Source organism: Manduca sexta, chromosome 23 (genome assembly GCF_014839805.1).
Source record: "Manduca sexta isolate Smith_Timp_Sample1 chromosome 23, JHU_Msex_v1.0, whole genome shotgun sequence".
NCBI lineage: Eukaryota > Metazoa > Arthropoda > Insecta > Lepidoptera > Sphingidae > Manduca > Manduca sexta.
The window spans coordinates 6,062,738-6,085,988 of NC_051137.1; the positions used below are offsets into that span (position 1 = coordinate 6,062,738).

General features: G+C 38.1%; 1 protein-coding gene across 2 annotated transcripts in view; it reads right to left on the reverse strand.

Moving 5' to 3' along the window:
* Positions 1-5,632: 5,632 nt before the first annotated feature.
* LOC115450724 (T-box transcription factor TBX20) overlaps positions 5,633-23,251 on the reverse strand; it is a 33,225-nt gene continuing 15,606 nt past the window's right edge. The window contains exons 3-7 of one of the 2 annotated variants that reach the window (XM_030178807.2): positions 16,957-17,230; positions 16,529-16,693; positions 7,610-7,686; positions 6,990-7,064; positions 5,633-6,909 (exon numbers count right to left, since the gene is read on the reverse strand). In XM_030178807.2, the coding sequence (XP_030034667.1) occupies positions 6,462-6,909; positions 6,990-7,064; positions 7,610-7,686; positions 16,529-16,693; positions 16,957-17,230 (1,039 nt within the window). In that variant the 3' untranslated portion in view covers positions 5,633-6,461. The remainder of the gene's footprint in view (positions 6,910-6,989; positions 7,065-7,609; positions 7,687-16,528; positions 16,694-16,956; positions 17,231-23,251) is intronic. The other variant, XM_030178808.2, reaches the window with a different exon arrangement.

Genomic DNA, 23,251 nt, shown 5'->3' on the forward strand with positions numbered 1-23,251 from the left:
GGTTGCATAATAGAATTCAACCCAAAGCAAAATATACATAATTGAATTAACGTTTCGAACTTTACAAATTCAGCACTCAATCAAGATTTATTGATACGTGTGATCTTTACATCAAAAATCAACTAGTAAAACATTAATCACAGGTGAAATGTTTCGCCTTTCATGTTACCAACGAGGCGAAGTTAAAATCGATCCATTCAAAACAATCAAGAATGATAATGTGTAGGTGGGTTGTATCCCGACGCGCTTCGAAGTAGCAAATGTAGCTTCACCATTAGACAACACTATTCACGCCTCTGACTACTATCAATACATTCCAATTACAAACAAAAACATCTTAAACGTCCAAACTATTATACGCATAATGAACCTTAAACCTTCACCGTAAGACGGAAAGTTATCTGACTAAATATTTCTTTTCAATTTTCCTCCAATCGAATTTGGCTGTAACATCAATCGAGTTCCCACATTTTCCGAGCGCACTTACACAATATCAATCAGGTTTTATTGGTGTTGTCTGGGTGGGTGCGCGGGTGTGATCGGGGGAGGAAGGTGGGATAAGTCTATTTGTATCAATAACCTGTCAATGGGCTCATACCCCGCAGGGATCTTTTGCGAATATGATCCGTTGCAATATCTCCAACCACACTAATTTCGTTAGAAATATGTTACGATAACCGTGTGAAAAATTGAAATGTAATTGTAAGGAAAACGTACGGTGATTATTTGTAAACTCGTATAAATCATGAAATAATTGTGAGAAGCGAAAACAGTGTTTGTGTTTTAATACAAAAAGAAACAATGTATTGAAAACCTTCAATATAAACATTTTCAAAACATTATTTTTTGATTATAGCATTTTTTTTGTGTTTAACCACGTACGAAGATTTTATAGGGTCATATAGGCAAGGCAGTAAGCCTTTCATGTGTCAGATTTTGTCAATATAGGTATCACTACGTACCATGAAATCGCATCCATTTTTGTGTTTGAAATCATTTTTATTATGTCTATTATTATAGTCCTACCCTCTTAGTCAACGCAAATAGTTTAAAAAACACCAACACAGTATCACGGGCCAAAACATCCTGAGGCAAAATTATAATTTGTACAATAAAACAACGAAAAGGTGCCTATTACAAACTTCCCTCGTAACACTACATTATCTCCTATCAGTGGCGGTTGACAAAGTAAAATTGGGGACACCTTATTTCCACGACTGGTTTGCAAAACACGTTCACGCTTCCCACCTATCCCCACATCTCAACGCTTATAGATACTATCTGTTACACCTATTAGGGTGCTCTACCATATATTGTAACATCTTTACTTTTGCTTACATCGATGCTTTTGTTCAACAGTACATTGGTGCCGGTTATACTGCAGCTTCAATGTAAGAGGTAGAGCTTGATAGAGTCGTAATTTTAGGTGTCGTTTGGAGTGTTTTAATGCGAGGTTCAGGTGGGTGCCTTCTTCACACCGCCGCCGCCGATAACACGCTAATGCCCTCAACTTTGCACCGCAAGGGGCGGTCAAGGGGAGGCTAGGGGTTGGGTTTAACGTGGAGGAACCGCTCGTGGAGGAAAAATGGGAAAAGTCAGATCATTGACTTTATTGAACGCAAATATCTTTATGGAGTTGCACTGTGCTCTGTTAGCAAGTGTGGAATTGAAGGCGTTTATATAGTACTGATAATTGGTCAGAGAGTAAATTAGGCTATATCTTTAATTGAATGGGTATTAGATATGATAAAGTTCTCTGCGTCGGATGAAATATTATTCATGACGTGATTAATAGGTACTTTCAGAATAACTGCTTTTAAAGCTGCAGAATTTTGCGTTATATGTTTAGTCTGTTGATTTTTGATATCTAAAACGCCTTAGATTGTTGTTCATCCAATTGAATTAATAATTTAAAACTCTATGATACAAAAATTGAGCTATTGAATTTGAACAACGAGTATTTCTAAGTATTTCTGTGCACCCTATTATCGTCAAATAGACATTCGCAACGCGAAAGGCCAAAATAAAAGTATCATAAATATAAACATTGTGAATTATGTGTGGCCATTACGTGTTGTCAATATCGTAGAACGAGTAAACGACGCGCGCCAATGAATACCTAAAGCGATAAATAATAACGTTGAATTCCATTAGCGAACCGTTTTGAATTTCTGATAATCCTTAACATTTCTACGGCTGCACACTTGGTGCTTCTCGGCACGCATTGTTTCACCGTAACGTGTACGTTTACGTTAATATTCCATAACTCACGTTCTGCGTATTCTGCGTAAACGTCGGACCCCCGATTTGTTCCGGTAGCGACTGCCAAGGTAAGAGGTACATATATTTGCGGTAATAAACGTGAATTTATTACCCTGTTACGTTTGCAGTTTTACTGAAATGTGGAGATGTGTGGGCATGGAACGGCGACATCAGCGCCGGCTGCTCCCCCCGTCCCCCGCGCACCTACACACCTCCCATCCGCCAGTCACCCTCGCCTCGCGCCTACCCATTCTCTTTTGCATGCGTAAGTGCTTCCGAGGACCCACTCCACTTTTATATCACTTGAGTATAATGTCCTTTTAAATTATTACCCGAAAGAGCATTCATATCATGCGTCTACTACTTATTATTTCGAGATTTGTTGACCCCACGGCTACCACCGTGGTGACTGGCGTATATTTGTATATCCGTAAAAGTACATAGCATAACATAGTTTCATATCCGTATGTATGTACAATTATGTAATTTTTTTGCATAACGGTATTGGTAAGCGATTAAATACAAAAGCAGTCCATTGTTGATTCCCACTCTATAACTGATTGATTTCATGAGTTATACATGTTTAAATGAAAAAAAAATGAATATTATATACATTACTTATATACTTATAATAGGTCGAGTTCAGTCACAAATGAATATGCGGCATGTCGACGGCTTGACATCAAAGCTAAGGAGTGCGAATGTCCGCGAACAGAAGAAACTGGATATAAACATTCGGAACACGTCCGCGCCGCTCGGGATCCACAGTTAAAAGGGGATTATGAGCCGAGTGGCCAATAACACGGCATTACGTGCGATACGCCGCGGCTCCCCGGCGTACCCCGGCATACCCCGGCACATTGCAAGACTGCTCAGCCCAAGGAAACTGCCGATAATCCACGCTGAATAAGGTTTTGTTTTCTCTTACCTATGTAACCCGGATATATAGTTATTATTTTAAGTGGTTAATTTAGTTTAGGTATCTGCTCAGTGGGGCAGTTTAAAGACTGTATATTTAGTTAACTTGTCAATTAAAACAATTTCAAATTTAAATATCAATAAATTTGTATGTAAATTAATTTAATTTATAAGTACGAAACATCATTCCAAAACGAACAATATTTGACAAATGCTAATCATTGGCACGGTATATGTTATCGAGCTCGAAATCAAATCTGAATGTTAATCGAATTTCGATTACGGACGCCACCGAGTTGAACAACATCAAATATTCAGCGAAACGTTAAATTCAATTTGAGAGAGAGTTCTCAACAAAAGTGTACCGTCATCCCCACAATATCCACGATTGGAAACAGTTTTACAAGCAATAAATTCTTGCAAGGCGACTCGCCGGTTACATTTATTAGCTACAATCCAGATTAGATTAGCGTTGCATCCCTAGTTGTATCGGTGGGCCCTTGGGATGTGAAATTTGTCCCAGTAATGTGGCCACGCGCCGTACTAATTCGATGGAGTCCCTCCCTCGCTCTATGTGACCGGAATATCGCTTCGACACTGTTTCATTTTAATTGAATAGTTGAGGGTGACGCCGTTCTGTTTTCCTAGAGATAACTTTATGGCCGCTTTGCATAATCACCGGCCGTGTCGCTCTAATTTGTTGCAATATCACAATCTGGCACGGCGTAGTGTGGGGATGAGCTTGTATCTTGTTTTAATTGATTGTCTTTGTAAACATTCCAAATTTAATGCGTGATATTTTTAGGGTAATTGTGCGTTTTTTTAGTAATATTGTTGGTAATTTTAATCATACATACAAGTTAATGTATTCATGTAGTTAGCAACATAACCTGTTTATTTTCCACACCTACATCAAAGTTGCTAATTACAGTACAGGTTTGAAATCTTTGTTTCATAAATCCAATACCTGTGTAGCAAAAAGTACGTAATTAAGGATAAATAGAAAATGTTACACCTTATCCATGTTTAGTTGTGTAGAGTAAAGATCGCGTTTGCATCGCAAGCCTCAGGGCTCGTTTACATTTGCTACGCTTACCGCCATCTAACGGGAATTTCCGACATAACATTAACACTTACACAGAGTACATTGTTTGCGACGGAGTTGCGATGTATTTGAGGACTTGAATGATAAAAAATAATAGAAGATAATTAGATATATGCGAATTTTTTAAACGACAGATTTTAAAAATAAAAGTACAAGATTTTTTTTCGTGGAGTCAATAAATTTACGTTATGTTACTTCACAACCTATTGCAATATTGGCTTAATTATAAAACATATTTTATGCATTATTTCAATAGAAAAGACATAATAGGCCTACTCGTTACCATACAACATGCAATTATAATATAGGATGGTTTGAAATTTTCGAACATCTCTGAGGCCTAAATAAAGAATCTTCTGGGATACTTAGACTTCTTTTCATGATTTTCTTTACTGTTGTGCGATAATTTACAATATCTACTCACACGATTCAAAAGTTTGAGGTGCAAGCCCTGGAATTGAAACCGAGATCGGCTATCCGTTTCGTACTTAATACAAACCTAATATCGTTCACCACAAAGGTTATTTTTGCATATCAAAAGCTTTGTTCCGTAATAAACTTTAATATGCCGTCGAATTAGAGCCTTTTTTTTGAGCTTATGTTATTTTGGACTACGTTTTCTTTAACGTCATTTATAATTTAGTCACTTTACTGAGCAGAATAAGAAAAATATGTCTACTTGCAGTCATTTTCAATAAACGATCCTAATTTCAATCTTCAATCCAATTCCGACATTAAACCAATCAAAATAAGTCATATGAAGAAGTTCTGAATGGTTAATTTTTGAGATAGTTCGAAATAACCGATCGTTTATTGATAATAGCGGTTAATGAGCCCAGAGTAATAATAATAATATATGATAATACCAGCCCTGCATTATATACTGTCTACTATTGAGCACGGGCTTCCTCAACTACTAAGAAGGTTTTAGGCCAAAGTCCACTATACTAGTCTAATGCGGGTTGGCAGACATCACATACCTTTGAAGTTGTCTTTGGTCTGTGGGTTTCTTCACGATGTTTCTCTTTACCGTTAAAGTGAACGATAATTGATTAACGTAAATTCAAAAAGTTAAAGGTTTGTGTCTTGGATTTTAAGATCATTTCGTTCCCAACTAGGGCATCGTGCACTTCTTAGACCAGGGTAGCTGGATAAAATCCAACTAAATATAATATATTTAGTGGACATCTATAGACTTAAATTGCATTTCGGTTTATTAGGCATATAGAAATCGCTCTTGCGATGTTTTATTAGTTTAAAGTTATAGAGTAAAACAACGTAATGAATTACAATAATTTATTTGGTGATACATTTCTCGGCGTTTCAACGAATAAATAAAAAACAATATGCGTTAACAAACATTTAATTCTTATTCTTCATCAATATATTATTTATAATAACTATAATTTAACTACGAAGTAACTATGTGATACATCTACATACATATTCGTCCATCTGTCTCGGACTTTGAAATTATTATAAAATTACACAGCAAATATATTTCTACATTTTAATATCAATGCATCTAATCTTATTATAAAATTTAAGTCATTATTTGTTTTCCATTTGTATTGCACATTTTATCTAATAGAAATTTGTATTCAGCCATGTTGAACATAATACATTCATTTGAAACAATTGTGTAAGGCCATCATATTATAATTTACCTTTTAGTACTAGAACAGCTCGACCAAACCTACCACAAATAATCCCTTAACAATTCGGTCGATCGAATATAAAATAATAAACACTCATGAAACGTTTCCAATGCAATTATGCTAATTCACTAGACCTATGCATGTACCTCTAATAACACGAATTTAGCTGAGACCATCGCTACGAGATGAAACTATTAGGAACATATAACAATAATAATTATACATATAAATTAAAATTATTAAATATCACTTTACAATATAATACAAACATTGCCCGCGCAATATATTTCTCGATTCGACATGGTCCCGCGGCCGGGTGAGTTCTTTACATTCGCACTGCCGTTCAGTTTCTCCATTTTAGTTTCACTTTATAATGCGTAAAATAATTGTCTACTATAAACGGAACGCCGACGCAATTCTGGATTGCCTTTTACAAACATTCCATATAAACACTCTCGTACAGTGACGCACTTTATTACAGGGAGATATCAGGGTGGATTTTATTCGCAGCTTCATCACTAAGTGGGGCTGTGGGGCGGGTGCGGGGTGTGCGAGGGGTGCGGCGCCAGTGGCATCGGATGCGGACTCGAGTCGCGCAGTGAGTCCGGTGATGAGCCTGGCGAGGCCCGTCGAGGAGGATATGGCGAGAAGCGATGCTGTGCGAGCGGACTCGGCGCTGCTCCAAGAGCGCCCGGGTATACCGGCCGCGGCAGCTGTAGTCCCGAGCCTGACGCCGCGAGGTGCTGCTGCGCAAGGAGCTGCGGCGCCAGGCACGCCCACTGCCCCCATAGCGCCGCCGCCGGCACTCCGTACAAAGGGTACGCAGCGCGAAGAAATAGTTGCGAGCGCGCCGCCAGAATAGCCTTTTCCTCCAGTGTCAAGTTATTATTGTGTTGATCCAAGTCGAACGGTCGTAGAGGCGAGCGCAGATAGTGTTGCTCCGCCAGCATCGATTCCATAGTCTCCCTGGAACAGGAAAAAAATAAATTGTAAATCTCGTTCAAGTGTTGCCAAGAATTCCTTAAATATATGAATGGATCATCTACCTATGATTGGCGGCACTGAAGCGCGCCTCATCGGGGAAGACTGATGTTCTGTCGTGTTCTCCCGTGATATAGAATCTCAAACAAACAAAATTAAAATAACACATTTGTCCGATACAGTGCATCGCACGTCAAACAAAATGAAAGCGATTAATAACTGGTGAGTTTTGTGAAGCGAGCGCGGTGAGGGAAGTGAGTTATAAATTGCACGGGCAGGGACGTATCGCTCTGTATACGTAGATAATTTAGCCTATTCGATTGACCAAGAAGCAATAAAGCGGGAGAGTGGAGTTATAATTGCGTGCACAGAAGCAACAATCAGCAGCGGCGTGCCGACCGTTTATATTTGTTTCTGCGAGCGTAACCGACAGCCGATACACAATTAGAGATCAAAACGAATTCTATCGTATGCTAATGTCATGTAATGACTGTTCATAAAATTAAACCATATATTATATAATAAATACACACAGGTATGCTACTACTGAAGGCGGTTAATGCACCGTTACGAATGCTTGCTTTATTTACGTTATTTGGACACTTCTATAAGCTTGTTTAGGAAAACTGTATACATTTTACTGGCACAACAATATAGTTTATAAATGACGCGCGGAAATAGTTACCTTTCAAATTCAGTGAGACGTGAAGAGTCGCGGAAACCCTTTGCAAATGGATTACTGTCTATTTTTAGTTTCGTAATCTGAAACAAAGAAAAATAAATTTAAACAATGTAGGCTTATAAAGTAAAGAAATACAACATCAGATGTATTGCTACTGACATTCATTGAGAGTAATTGAATTTAAAATCAACTTCTAACGATGCAATAGCCTTTTTTTGGCTGTTGGACGGAATTTTTCATATATCTAAGTTAGTATCAAAAGACAAAGCAGCCGCTTTATAAAAGTTAAGCATATGTCCAAATATAAACACCCATTTATAATACTTTATATGTAAAATTCACTATTAGTACATTTTTATCACTCTGGGACTACTTGTAGACGATCACAAAAATTTGATCGGAACAGCGAGTTAGTTTCATTATGCAGCAATTTATATCTTATTGGATCATTACAGCATTTCACTGAGGACGGGCCGGAGTTGTGTCCACCGAGCTACCACCCGCGGAGTACTGCACACACCAACTAACAAGGTTAACTTATTGACGACATTCCACATCGGTTTATCATTTTAGTTGACTACTAACGTATAAAATTCTTTATTCCTTTTATATTTTAGCTTAATGCGGCAATTAGTATGGTGTGTCTCCGTTGTTTACATATTTATATTCTGTATATTTTATGAGGGATAGATTAAATTTCAGTGGTGTAAGGTGATCATTCATTTAAAGTGTATATACCCACAGTTCGTTTGTACAATTACAAAAAAATTGCGATGCAATTAAAAGATTTTATTAAAATGCAAATGTTCAAAATGATTACTAAGAAAATGCGAGTCAACGTTCTCATAAAGCAAATGTTTGATTTAAGATCGAAGCGAGGTGTTAAAAAATTGTGTTTGGCAGAGTAAAGGCAGCACCGGTGAAAAATCGCCCCCTCGCTGCGTGCCGCTCCCGCTGAGGCTGCGCACAATTTATGAATAATATTTACGATAAAACCTTCCACGCGAACCGGTCACCGTCACATAGTGTCCGCGTGTGAAGCGCGTCAATGGATCGCTCTAAACCAATATCGGTATTAATTTTAGCGCGCTGTTGGCACTTTTATGACGACCAGGTGAATATTGCATTTTTGAATGGTTCGCAATAAACAAGCGATCGAGGTGTGTCGTGTGAGCGTCAATCTTTCAGTGCGACCAGTCGGCGACGGTAATTATCTGGTGATTGAGGCGCTCTCCGATCGCTCTACCTGTCGCACACCTACGCGATGCCTAATTGCACATTGTTCTGACAACTCCGCACTGACCGCACATCTCGGTCGATGAACCCGATACAATATTATTTTGTTTTTAACCTACATTAAAAATTGCGCGACATTTCTAATAACTGTAAAAATAAAATTTTCTCCCAAAACATCAATTCCCCGACGGCTAAATGTGCATAATATATTTTGCTATAATGAAGATAATTTCAAATAACTGATAGTCGTTAATCACTACAAACGTCCTCTTTGTTAGTTTCTATACATTCCATTGTTGCGAAAATGTACTTTTTAATTTGTGTTAGAAGATATTTATGTGTCCGTTTGAAGTGGTTCATCAGTAGCGCGTTAATTCCCGAAGCGCCTTGATAAATATCCCGCGTCACAATGTTGATGCGGATCAAAGGAAATAATAAACACGGCAAAATATTGACCGCTCTGTGACATGTCTTCGGTTTTGCGCTGAGTAATTTCTCAAGTAACGCGTCACGTGCAAACTAATGATTTTGAAAATAGCTACAACAACCGACAAAGCACATTTGTTGCCACTCGTGGCCCATTTAGAAATTCACATCTATAAATATGTACTCATGTTAAAATATGTTGTATCACTACTGGCAATAGGAAATGAATGAGTCTATTGTCAGCTTCTTAGCGTGAATTTCATTAGCGCAGAGTGAGACCGAATGAGCCCTATGGTAATAATACAACGTGTAGATAAAAGAATGTAAAGCACATTGTGTTCAATAATATTTTTCCAGTGATGTAGTGTTGCTCCATAAAGTTGGAAGTTCTCGCGCGGTGGTATCGAGGGTCGAGGGTCAGGGCACGGCGCGCCACATGCTTACGCTTGCACACCCACCTGGCGAGCGCTATTGACTACAATAGGCAGTTCCGCTCGCGCCTTAGCCACACCTAATGAGTGCGCCTACAATACAAGTAGTAGCTGACAATATTGACGTATTATGCATTATGTATGGATCACGGCTCGCCGGCCGCCTCGGGCCGGCCGCAATTGTTTCCAATGTTTGTTTTGTACATTCCTTACACGTAAACGATACTGTAAAGCTGTATTTATTAATACCCGCTCTTGACTACAATAGTTTAAAATTCTATAAAATAAAACAGTTTAAAATATATTATCACCGAGATAAAACGTCGGAATAATGAATGAGACGCTTTCTCGCCAGTGACGTTTATTAGATTTAGTACAAACATAAGAACGAGCCGTGTCAAAACAACCTAATTTAAGTATCAACAAACGTTCGCCTTGGGCGGCGGTGGCGCGTTCCTGCTCACTGACAACATTAAAGGCGCCATAATGACATTATTCCCGAGCGGGAAACAAAAAAATCTCACAAAAAGGCGTCAAGAAGAGAGATATAAGCGTCGCGCCGCTGCTCGCAGCCGCCGGCCGCGCCTGCCGCGCCGGTCCCCACGCTGCAAACGATGCTCTAATTATTTCGGTGATGTATTGTTTATGGAAGTAAAAACCCTGTGGAAGAACTTCGCTCTATAGGGTTTTACGGAAAATATGAACACGTGTTATACAAGTGTGCTCATAAAGCGTTGGAGGTGACAATTTTTGGCTTGTCTGTGTACCGTACAGACATATCGTTATAATGTATTTATAGCGGTTTATTGACAAGCTTGCAAAAAAAACACACATTTTATAAAATAATAACGTGTCGAGTAACGAATGTCACTACAGCTATTTATGAATATCAACCGTCTTCGTTATAAACATAAATGATTAAAGCCGCGTCTAAAGACTAAACCTATACTTTTGGAAGAAGAATTACTTAGGGCATAAGCTATGTATTGTCTTGGATGACATTGAATACGTGCGTATTTAAGTTAAACGGAAACGTCACCTAAAGCAGAGTAAATGAGTTGAACAAGCGAAACACGAAGGGGACATTGTGAAGAATAAATAAATGTCAGTTTAGCGTGCGCCCGCGCAACTTCTACCTCCATCACACTGATTGATGCATTGCTGCGATGAGCAACCGACAATCATTCGCCGCGCCGCAGCATTTTCTCTTCAGACTTCTTAACGTATTCTATCACGTAAACTAACTAGGAATAAGCATAAACAGTGTACAAAAAGGCGCTGAGGGAGTTATAGAATTTCATATTAATTTCCCGTTAGTTTAGGCGGAATGGTAATCTTTCAACGTAAAAGATAAAGCATACGAAGGCATCAGTACTTGTACTATTGAACTAATCACAAATTCCTTTAAAATATTTCTTCAAGTGAGATTACTTATACGAATATATGCTTTATTTAAATAATAATTGGATATGGGCCGTCGGCTCGTTTTCCTTGAATATGTTCCAACTTAATATTTTTTATATATAAATGTAAATTAAATTAATATGATAAATTTTCGCCAACCTAACTGTATAATTTGTTTAAATGACGACAAGCTTATAGCTTTTATAACATATAATTATGAAGAATAAATTATTATGTTATAATAAGTCCTACCAAATTTTCACTGTACACTCGTGCATTAATTTGCTGTTGTAGCTCTTCATTAATAAACATTAAAATATATGTAATATATATTTTTATACATTATTTATTTACCTGAAGCTTATTGAATATGTTTTGCAAATTTCCTTTCTTCGAGCATTATAATATCCCAGTATTATGTTTATCCTATTCCTTCCTGGACACGGCATGGAAATTTAATGATAACGGGTATCCCAAAGCTGGGCACGAGTCCTCTCTACTACCGCAATTTAATATTATAAATCTCGAGAATTACGGCATGTTTTCAAATATCGTAATCGGACACGATCGGAAAATCCGAAAGACGAGCGGATGCTGATTCGGTCCCACCTACAGCTGCGAGCAGCAATATGGCTTTCCAGAAAGCCGATGCTTTATTGACAATAATTCGTAAACGGTCCGGAGTAATGAACACTGCATGTGGTATCGTGAATTGCAGCCCGAGTGTGATAATATTCCCGGAATACGAATAGCTCGGCTGAGAGTAAATTGCCGATTTGTAAAACTTGTTTAGTGCGTACCCACGGACACGTACCACTGAGATCCGTAAACACTTGTGGGAATATTTCTGGGAATTGATTTTTCTCTAATACGTTAAAATTGGATAATTTAGTTAAATGGTTGATTATAGAACAACTAGAGGCATTATATGTTCATTTATTTGTCCGATTATTACATAAGATATTTATTTATTCCTATCATTGCTTCAAAACGGTACCCAATAATAATATAAATATAAGACATAGTATAAGTATACATGACTCGTAAAATTTTTTATGCACAGTTGGTAAATGTTAGACTCTTTATTCATCATTGGAGAATAAATCCAATAATTTTAAAATTAGTAACATTACTGTGTTGGTTGGTTTACAAGTTGATTACATAACTTTTATAAAAATATCTCAAATTCTTCTATACATATACCTACCTACTTTGACGTTGATAAAATATTTTGTGGTATTTCGGTAAAATACTTGTTTCAATTATATAACAAACCTAAGTTTACACTATTCAAAACCAGTCGTTAGATTAAAATAGATCTATTTTAATTATAGTGAAACAAAACTATTTCTGAGCTTTATATTTATAGTATTTCAAACACATGTATTTAGAGACTGTCGTCTTCATCTAATATGTCGATCAGTTGTAAGCTATCACCGATTGTTCCTAATGATAAAATAAACGAAATTGTATGCAAATTATACAAATCTTCTGCCGCTTGTGTTATAATTTTGATCAGCATTCTGCACATCCACATAATTATAGTTTTGTCCTCAATATAAATACCATTTTCGAAGATTCAATGAAGATACCGCCCGTATGATTCTCTGTTTAATTGAGACAACAGATCCGTCAATGGGCCCACTGTTAGTATGAGGTCTACCTTACACTCGTGCCCGTAGTTCTGACTGTATATTCGAAATATCAGCGAGTAGGCAATCTGCCACATTTCAGAAAAATCTTTGTTTACAACATTAAGTTTTTGGATAACTTGATGGATTTGGTTGTGTCAATTTGACGAAATGATTATTTTTGTAAATTTTGAATAAATCCTTGTTTGAATTTACATATAACCTATTTAGTTAATTAATCAATAAAATGTTCTATAGATGTGATGTCAGTAGTGATTTAATTAAAAAGTTGATGGCACTAACAAATGTTTAGTTTTTCTTTGGTGGTGGAGTGCGCAGACGCAATAAATTCAGTGGGGCCGCACACGACGGCTCTGCGTGACGTCACACCTCGCGTGATCGATGGTGCGTGCGATCGAGACCTCGCTACCGGCGACTCTACCTAACCCAACAAGAGAGAGCGAGACCAATGCTCAATAAATAATTTCATCTTAAATTATTTTAAATCCATTCTTAAGCAAGTACGTTGACTTCTTGTATTTTCGACTTGTGTTAGTTTATGGTCTTGTTTATTTAATGATTCACCAATATGTCAATACTTTTTTATATACACTTGAACTAAGCCAATTAATTCAGCGCTTTTAGCAGATACAGAGTTAGTGGTCGAAATACAATACATTTGAATTTTATTTACTTATTTGACGTTGATAAACTAATTAGATTCTAATTGATTTCTTGCCTCATTATGAATATATTATAAAGACTAAAACTGAAGAAACAGAGTAATCAGGTGGAAAAAATCGAAGACTATAATGGAAGAATAAAAAGAAGACCGGGCAGCGGGCGCTGCGAGGGCGGCGCGGCGGGAGGAGGGGAGGACGCGCGTGACACCTGACCGCAGCCATTTTGGCCCGTGAAATATGTTTATTTGTCATAGCTGCCCTTTGTTATTGAAATTGTGTTTGCCTTTACTCCTTCATTATATTGTTCGATTATACACTTATGGAACTCGTTTATGGATGCTCAATGTGAGAATAGCTTCGGAGATTTTAGAATATTGATTGTTGATACTGAGAAATGAGATATAAATTTCAATTAAGCGTCTATTGAGTGCGTTTGCTACACGTGAGTGAGGGAGCGTAGTTATTTTCGTGATTATCTCCTCAAGCCGCATAACAGCTATAATGTGACCAATACAACTACCAACATGATTTCTCTAATCGTTTTATTGTACTCTGTGTTCTAACGTATCAAAAACTGTGTCACCGTGTTCATGAGCTATGAGTTAATTGGGAAACTGACAAGCACTTAAATGAACTTTTATTTAAGTAAACACCTGTGCATGTCTTTAATATTAACTAAAAGATATTCTCATATATGTATAGAAAATCACGAAGCAGGTTGCTATTCGCAGGTTTTGTTTGAGATACATCCTCAGCGGGGTGATCGATCATAACAAATTCACAAGTCATCGGCTAATAAAAAACGCATTGTATGCATTGATTATCCGTAAAGCTAACAAACATTGTCACCTCGGTGCGAGTCGAATTCCAGACAAAAGGTTTTATAGAAACCGGGCACTGGGACAATGGCGTGGTGGGTGTAAAACGTTAAACATTGAAACGGGTCGATCGGCCCGCGGCGCTTTCCCGGGAAACCGCCCCGCGGCGCGCGCGGCGACCAACAGTCTCACACCGCGATACACACAAAAAAACCACACTATTCACTTTTTATACCAACCTTTATCTCGTCTTATATCAACGTTCCTCGTGATAAAGCACCAATAATGATGTTTCATTCTGAATCGATTTAACAAACGTCGCATGAGCATAAAAATTCGGTGACACTTTTTTATGAAACGTAGATTTCGATCGAATGTGTTTTCCTTCGTATCGGGCATTAGTGGCTCTTTCGAATTATGGATTACTTTTTTGGCCGTGTATTTAAATGTTTATATTTTTTGTTGATCATAAGTTATGCGGGCATAAGTCATATCGATCAGTGTTGGCGCGCCGGCGCAGGTGCAAACATGCTAAGTGTATTCTTATTGTTGTAAGGGATTGGGTTATCAGTGACACTATCTCCGCCGTTCGACGAATGTTTTAACTGTCAGAGATGTGACGTCAGCCAAATCGGGCCAGCCGATGCCCTTGCGCAGCCGTCTGCCCGTCGCTTTAACGCTGCTGTGATCGAAGCTTTGATATCACAATTTTTACCGTGTTATTTAATATTATTTAAAATTAAATGTAACATTCATATTTTGAAGCTGCTTCTAAATTTATAACTTAATTTACTTCCACATGTTTGGTGAGGCAATAAGTTTTCGTCCAAACTAAATCTCAAAATAGAATCTATATTAATTTCGTATGAATTACACAAACAACAAAACAAACAATATCAAGTAGAGAAGAGACTTATTTAACAAAACATATTATACGATATGCAAACATAATAGCGAAACATGCGCATAAACCACGCCTTTACAAGTATGATATACGGGAATATAACCACATAGAATTACTAATGGATGCCAGCGTCGCTAGGTGATAGTAGTAAATCTAGGAACGCGTTAGAATCAATGGAAATCAATAACCGACGGCCCTGGGGAGTCGTTTGAAGCCGGTTGCGAAGGCGGAACCTGCGCGCTGTCAATACATGGTGTTCATTACCATAGGGTTCATTAATATTGAGCGGTTGGAAATTGCGTTTTTGAAAGTGAGGCGTGGCATAATATACCGACTGAGTACAACGCTTTTTAGAAAAAATATTATTAAAGGGGCTTATTAGATCTTAAAAAATGATATCCTATCTCGATTTACTTAAGAAATGTGTAGATGTATGTAAGAATTAGTACCAACATCTATTGTTAAACGACTATAAATATTTCAATATAATAAAATAAACTAATCATTAAACTAAAAAAATAATTCATTAAAGAACAAATGAAGATTTATGTACCGCGTTGTCGATATAAAGTAACGCTTCCTTTACGAACCTCAAAACGTCCTAATTATTTTACAACGCGGGAAGAAACAAAACGAGAAACTTGGAGACGCCCAAACGCTCTTGTGACAGGGAATTAATTGCGTGTGGCGACACATGCGGCGGCGGCGCGGGCGCGCGTCTTGCCGAGCGGAGCGGCCGCGGGAGCGGGCAGCGGACAACACACCCATCCTCCGCGCAACACGTAAGTACTATCAGTAACTGCGCCTGTAATAGGCTGCAAAGCAGTCGTTTGTCACAGGCCATGAACGCGAATACCAACCCTCCATAAATGTTAAGTGTCTCGCGGCTGCTTCGCCGATGACGATCCAAATTGGCATGTGTGCTTCATAGAACGATGAATATGACACAAATTAGCGGTCTGCGTTCCGAGAAACTATCGGCACGGAAATAACAAGCACTAAATGGAAAAAAGCATTGGCAAATGTATAGTCGGTGGACAAGTCAGCCATCGTCTGCGAGTTTATATTTAGGTCGGGTGAAAACTTTAATCGTCACCGTGGTGAACGCGTCAGGCGCGCTGTCCGTCCGTCGTCAGCGTCGACCGCGTGTGGCCGCCTGATAGACAAAAAATTATGTGCCACCTCCCTTTGTTCAGAGTGGACATACCTTTCAGCGAGATGCAATTAGTGTGACAGAAATAGCACTCGTCGATAGTCGACAGACTGTGCTATGCGATTTCAAACAGTTCGCTCTGTGATCTATTTTAGATATCAAATGATAGAAACAAGAACACATGAACTACCGATTTGCATATTAATAGCCACATTGACATGAGTGGATGTACTCACGAGCTGGTTCTGATAGGCCGTCACCGCGGTAAACACGCACTCGGGAAATATGAACGTCTTGAAATCCTCTTGGTCCAGGTCGGTGATAGGCGCGTTGATGGCGCCCTCCCGCCTCAGTACCAAGTGGATTCGCGGTTGGTATTTATGCATCGAATTCAATACCAGCTGAAACAAATGTATAAAATTAGGTCTGCTACACAACATTTAAAATTTACCTTCAACGCTCAGCACATGTTGTGATGGATCACTAATCTTCTTAGGAAATAATGCAATTTGGATTCAATCATGTTTTGATAATATTATCTTGGATATCGAACTCAGAACGTTATGATGCCCTTAGACACACTCTACTACTGAATCAAAAGGACGATAAACGGCTTGTATTACTTACAGTTAAAAGCGCGATGCTAATCTGGCAAAATACCAACCTGTCCATTCTTATCCATTTCGTTGTTGGTGAGCTTGACCTTCTCGAAGGAGACGACCTGCTTCCTGAGCTGGTCGCCGGAGAAGGGCGAGTCCGGGTGCGGGTAGAGACGCGCGGGCGCGGGCGGGTCGGCCTTGCCGGCCACCAGCCACGAGGAGCGGTGGTACGCGTACCGGTAGCGCTTGCCGTCCACCGGCACCACGTCCAACAACACCGCGTACCGCGCCTCCGGCCTGCACCCCGCGAACGACACGCGCACCGTCGGAAACATGCGCCTGTTAACAATACGCACTATTTATTCGCGTCGTATTTAATTATTGTTACACCAAATGCATTAGACCGCCTTTTGTAGGTGACCGAATTGTCCAAAGGTAAGGTGAGGTGACGATGAGACTCGTTGTCTTATATAATATCATCTTGAAGCTGTCATCTACCTGAGCGTGTTTACTCATTCGAGAAACACGTGAGATTTGACCATAGGTACATAAGGTTTGCTTTTATGAACCTGTTTATTTAACACTATCATTATATTTACGTATGTGTTTTTCTCTATTGTAGAATAGTTAAGTATAGTATAATAATTATTTCTATTAGTTTGTTCAGGACAGTTTTTACAATCAGCTCAAGATACATATATAGCGCATAAAGTTATAATTGCTGCTTATAGGATAAGTTATTAACATAAAATTACTCAATCATCAGTTTATTTCTAAATTTATTTATTACTGTTTATTACTTCGAGCCATGTGTATATGGTTGGAAATAAACGTAAAAAAACTTCATTATATTTTATATTAGTACATTATCAACATACACGTTCTATTGTTATATTAAAGCGTACACTTTCACATTAACGCAATTATTCGTCAATTACTCGGCTGAACTGAAAAGTTATCGTTCACTGAAAGCGGCACAAATCAGGTTTTGCTCATTAAGTTCCGACTTATCGCATCGCAAATTATCGCAAGTAATTAGTAACACTCTGTATGCCCAGGTTATGTATGTGTAAAGATAAAATATGTGTGAAATAATTGCATTTAAAAAATCTGCCAGTCGATACCAGCTAGTCTCGAGTTCTAGATAATAAAGGTTATTTGCATATTAATTAAAATTATTTTTGGAATAAATACAATAAATATGTAGGTGGAATAATCTAAACTTAATTAAACCACTCTTTCACAAAGTGAAAGGTTAAATTAGCATCTAGCAAATGTAAACTAATCTTCAACGTATTGAGTTTCGAAAACTACACAATACGTATATTTACAACCGATCTTCACTTAATTAAATAATGTTGACAGTTGAAACTATCTAAAATTAAATTAGCATTAGGTCACAATAAATACAATTCTTGATATTTTAATTATACTTAAAACTAGTTTCAAATATCAATTGCCAGTATTATTACCATATAGTTATATTATTATTACCATGTAGTTCTCAAGAAAAATATTCAGATATTCAAATTGTAAATACATACAGGTATATGTACCCTTCGTCTATATTTATATCTACGGCTGGAATGAAAAATTCTTAGAATAAAAAATTACATCTCCAAGCTGTGTAGTCATAAAGCTGAAATTCCAGTACGTTACACCATGTGCGTAAGGATATAAGAACTTTACTGTGAATTGTTTCATGCGACTTTGAGTTTTAGCTGTGTCGGTCCCCTTCCCTTCCTTAACGGAGATATTCTTTAATGTCTCCCGTTGGAGAAAGATGAATGGGTACGCATTTTTGATGATGTGTATGTTTTTGTTCACTAAATGAAATTGCTTGTGGTTGGTTGTCGTAACAGCTCCTATTACATTTTTCTGTTGCGGTTTCCTCTTGTCATTCTTCATTTAAGCACAGGGGTTGTCTACATAATAAAGGGGCCACATTCTAAAGCAACATACTAAATAAAATAAAAAAAGGACAACGAAACACTGATGTAGAAACTACAAATACAACTAACAGAAACTGATCAACGATAATAAACTCGTTGTAAGCGGCAAAGAGTGTCACAAAAACTGGTGTCGGTAGCGGGCGCGTGAAACACTATCTTCTAATCGACATAAAATGGTAGTCATTGAGGCGGCGAGAACGGAAACAACAAATCTTTAGCTGTAAGTTGAGACGTGGCTTCGTCTATCGACCTCTCACTTTTTATCTGCGAGGCCCGCGCCCGGGCTGTTGTACTACCGAACATTGCTTGACAGTTCGCCACCCGAGCTTGCGTAACGCGCGAACGGAATTCGCCTTTTGACCCGCGAACCATCACAAGAACGCTCATAACAGATGACAGAAGACCACCCAAACCGTAATCCGAGATTGTGTAAAGCCATTATGATTTACAATAACGTTTTGATTACGCTGATCAGTCCTAGAAAATTTAAAGCCTCCACATTCAATAAATGAGGCCCGAGCTTTGGTACAAAGGCCCAATGCAAATATCTCGACGCGGTTTCTAAAGATTTTACAAGACCGTGAGAAGACGAAAATAAGAATAGCATTAATAAGATTTACGCACGCTTAGTCGTGGTCGCGAATGTCGATTTGTGGCACGCTTCTTATAGCATCCGCGATGCCACGGGCAGAGGAGTGCGTGCGAGCGGCCGCGCATGGACTAGAGCGCGCGTTAATGGCGACACTCGCCGCACCGCGCAATATATTACCGCAATGATATATGACCACCGACGTCGTCCATCATTCTACCACCCAAAAGTTAGCGGAAAACCGAGCGCGAGCAAAAGGACACCGAGACGCGCCTGTGCGCGCTTTAATGAGCAGATACCGAAGACAGAAATAAGGGCCAACCGTTTACAACGACATTTTATTGTTATGACATTGTTAAAGCGCAATCTACGGCTGAAATGTAAAAGTGCCTCATAAACTAATGATGATGGAGGAATTGACTTTGCACTTGCTAGGAAATTGGCTTTTGATGTTTGAACACGTGTAGTTATTTTTACCTGTCAACTGATTAATTTACGGTTATGTTCATATACTTTTGAAACGTTTCATACTGTTTTTTCGATTGTACAAAATAAATTCTTATTGTAAATGATTTCCGTGCTGGGTCACATATTATTATTGCATTTACGAAATGCGTTATGGTAAGATATGGGCGTTAAAGTTATAGTTACGGAGTAAGCGAGCGCGAAGAGTTGCGACGATGCGCGGACGCATGTCATGGCATGTCGTCTTAATTGGAGAAACAAGATTCGAGGTGCGAACTCGTCAATCTTTGTTTCCCTATGTGTCGCGTTTGATATTTATTGCCCTATGCACTATTGACTCTCCGTCAGCCGCGCATCCTTAAAATTATGGATATATATAGACAATAACCAATGATATCCTGTTAATGTACTTTTCCTAAATAATGGCACATCAATATTATAAATGTAATTTATGTCGTTGGACATTTATTGCATGACAGCGTCAAATCTGTTTTATGATTAAGTACTTAGTTTACTGATTTAGACATCACGTAATTCGAAATGGAGAAATTATGAACCAGTTACAAAACAAGCTTCTCTAAACTATTCCACCATCTTTTGACGCCGGGAAAATACAAGTCTCGTATGCTAATTGCGTTTATCATAGGAATTTATATCCATTATTGCAGTAAAACAGTAAGTGTAATGAATGGCGTAAATTTTTGCCGGCAATAATTAATAGTACACTGCAGATGTATGTGATTATGCAATAGAAATCTATTCACGTCATTAGCGTAGTGTTATCACATCGTGATTAGGACTCTCCGCGCGGCCAATCGGCGCGCACCGTCGTCTAATTATACAGGAAAGCGCTTTATTAATAGCAATTACACCCCGCCGCCATATTGCCAACGCGATTTAATTAACTTGATCCGTATTCCGTTGATTAGAGACAGATGGCGCGAGATTGCGAGTGCCGGCCGGGCCGCTCATTAGCGCAGTTTTGACGTTAGATATCCGAGTGGCAACGTGTAACTTGATATAATTGGTGATTAATTGATTTCGAATTGTTTTGCCTTGTGTGAGTTAAGTGTTTGTTTTAATAATTTATCGTTTGATTCGAAAGAAATGTAGTGGAGATATCTATGTTTCGGTGTACAATAAATATTTTGATTTAACTTAGCTATGGAAGCTAATTTAAGCGTAACGCAGAAAACTTTACGAACGAGTTATATTAATGTAAAGTTTTATTAAACAACTGCGTATTATAAGTTTTATTATATTAACTCCCAAATGCGTGCAATGTCTATAAACACGCACAGTAAGACATTGTAGCTCGTAATTTGTACACATGCCGTTATATTTCATTGTTACAAAGGCATCATCTATTGAAATCACGATCATACCGCGCACACCGCTCCGTGTCTCACACGACCCGCTCTCGGCAACCATTACCGTAAATTATCGCTAATAGTGAACACAGTTCTGGTAAGTGATTCCTGCATAATTCTAGTGACAACAACCCATGTTGTGATCGGATACTTCATGTCGGATGGAAACAGGGTGTTCCATATTCGGAATGTTGAAAGAATAGGTATATGTACCTTAGTGACAATACTTTTATTATGATTAACAGGAGTCTTAATTGATCAAAAATATTATATTTATCTAACATATGTGATAATATTGGTAACTACAATAATTATAGTTAAAATAATTGTTAAAAAAATCCTTGAAATATTAATAAATCATAATTATACACTTATAAGTATAAAGAACAGCTCTTACACGTTTGTGATTTGTCATTAAAGCTAATATATCCCAAACAAGATTAACCTTGCACCTATATGTATCGCATTCATATTTCTTTGATTCGGCATATTAGACCGTATTTGCAACAAAAACGATTGAACTAATATATTAAAATCATGCTGATAACTACTTGTAACACTATTTCTAATTAACGACACTACTTTTTATATTAAAATAATATAAGTAATTTAAAAATTAAAGTAATACGCATTCGTCAAGATAACGTATAGTTGATTCATACAGATTGCTATGAAAATACACCGGTTTCTGTTTCGTCACGGTCGTCAACTCGTGAAGGATTGCCTGATACCGGGTGTCATGTAAAGATGTCAGTCTTGACGATCTTCGCTCCGTCACGACTCATCGCTCGCATGCTACCGACTTGCATTTGAAACCAAAAACCTTGGCGACTACGGTGTCATTTGTTGCGTACACGGTTCTTATGTCGTATGCATCATTTGTACTAATTAAATTTCACAGATTTTTCGGTTTGTCATACTATTATAATGTAGGATTTTTAGTGACATTTAGAATCTATTTATATATAATCTAGTAAGAAAATGGCGAAACAATTCGCTCCGTGCGCTATTTATGAGCTGCAATTTCAAATTGCTGATGATAATGTTGGCGCTAATGAAAAGATGTGGAACAAGAAATTAAATATAAACCGGTGTGGATGCAAATATGTACGCGTACTAAGTCATATCCCATGTTTCTCTTATGCTTTTACGACGGAAAAGGGCGTATCAACGGCGCTGACGCGACAGTGACGTGATGACAAATGACTTTATGTCAATTTACGTGTTATTACTGAAGACTAATACTGAAGGACGCCGGCCCATGGATATCAAGCGAGATGAAGTTTTTTCTTGTGACTGATCAATCATTTTGTTCAACAAAAAGATTGCTTGCGTCAACAGCATAACGTGAGACTATCCGCAATGTAAATTGTTTATTATAAATATTGACGCTGTATAATCGACGAATACACAACGAATGAAGAGTAAACATATTATAATAAAATTAAATGACACTTATAGAAAAAAATAAACCGTCATTCCCTAACACCGATGGAATGTCTATACACGGGAGAAAGTGTAAAAGATTAATGTGAATTAGAGGCACTTAATGAGCTCGAGGGCGTGGTTGGGCGGCTACGGCGCAGCGGGTGAAATATCGTTCGTCCTGGGAGGTCCGGGTTCCAAACCGCGTCAAATTTTCGACACTAGCACGATTTTGTCAATCTCATTGATTAATATCTCTGTCAGGACTAGACGCCGCGGCGAGATCTTAGATAACTATGTAACACGCGGAGCTGTGTCGCGGTGGTCACGGCCCACTTGCCGCTCCACTCGCCAATGCCAATAAAAAACATTATGAGTACATTTATTTTCTAATCTGTATAGAAATCGTAGGCAGAATATATCTGAGTGATAATATTTATATTAATAGATTGGTTTAACAATAAAATCCGCGTACGCTCGTGTGAAAGCGATGCTCACACGTAAAGATAATTACAAGTTTTGATGAGGAAGGCGCGCGTAGGTAATAAAACATTTCTAC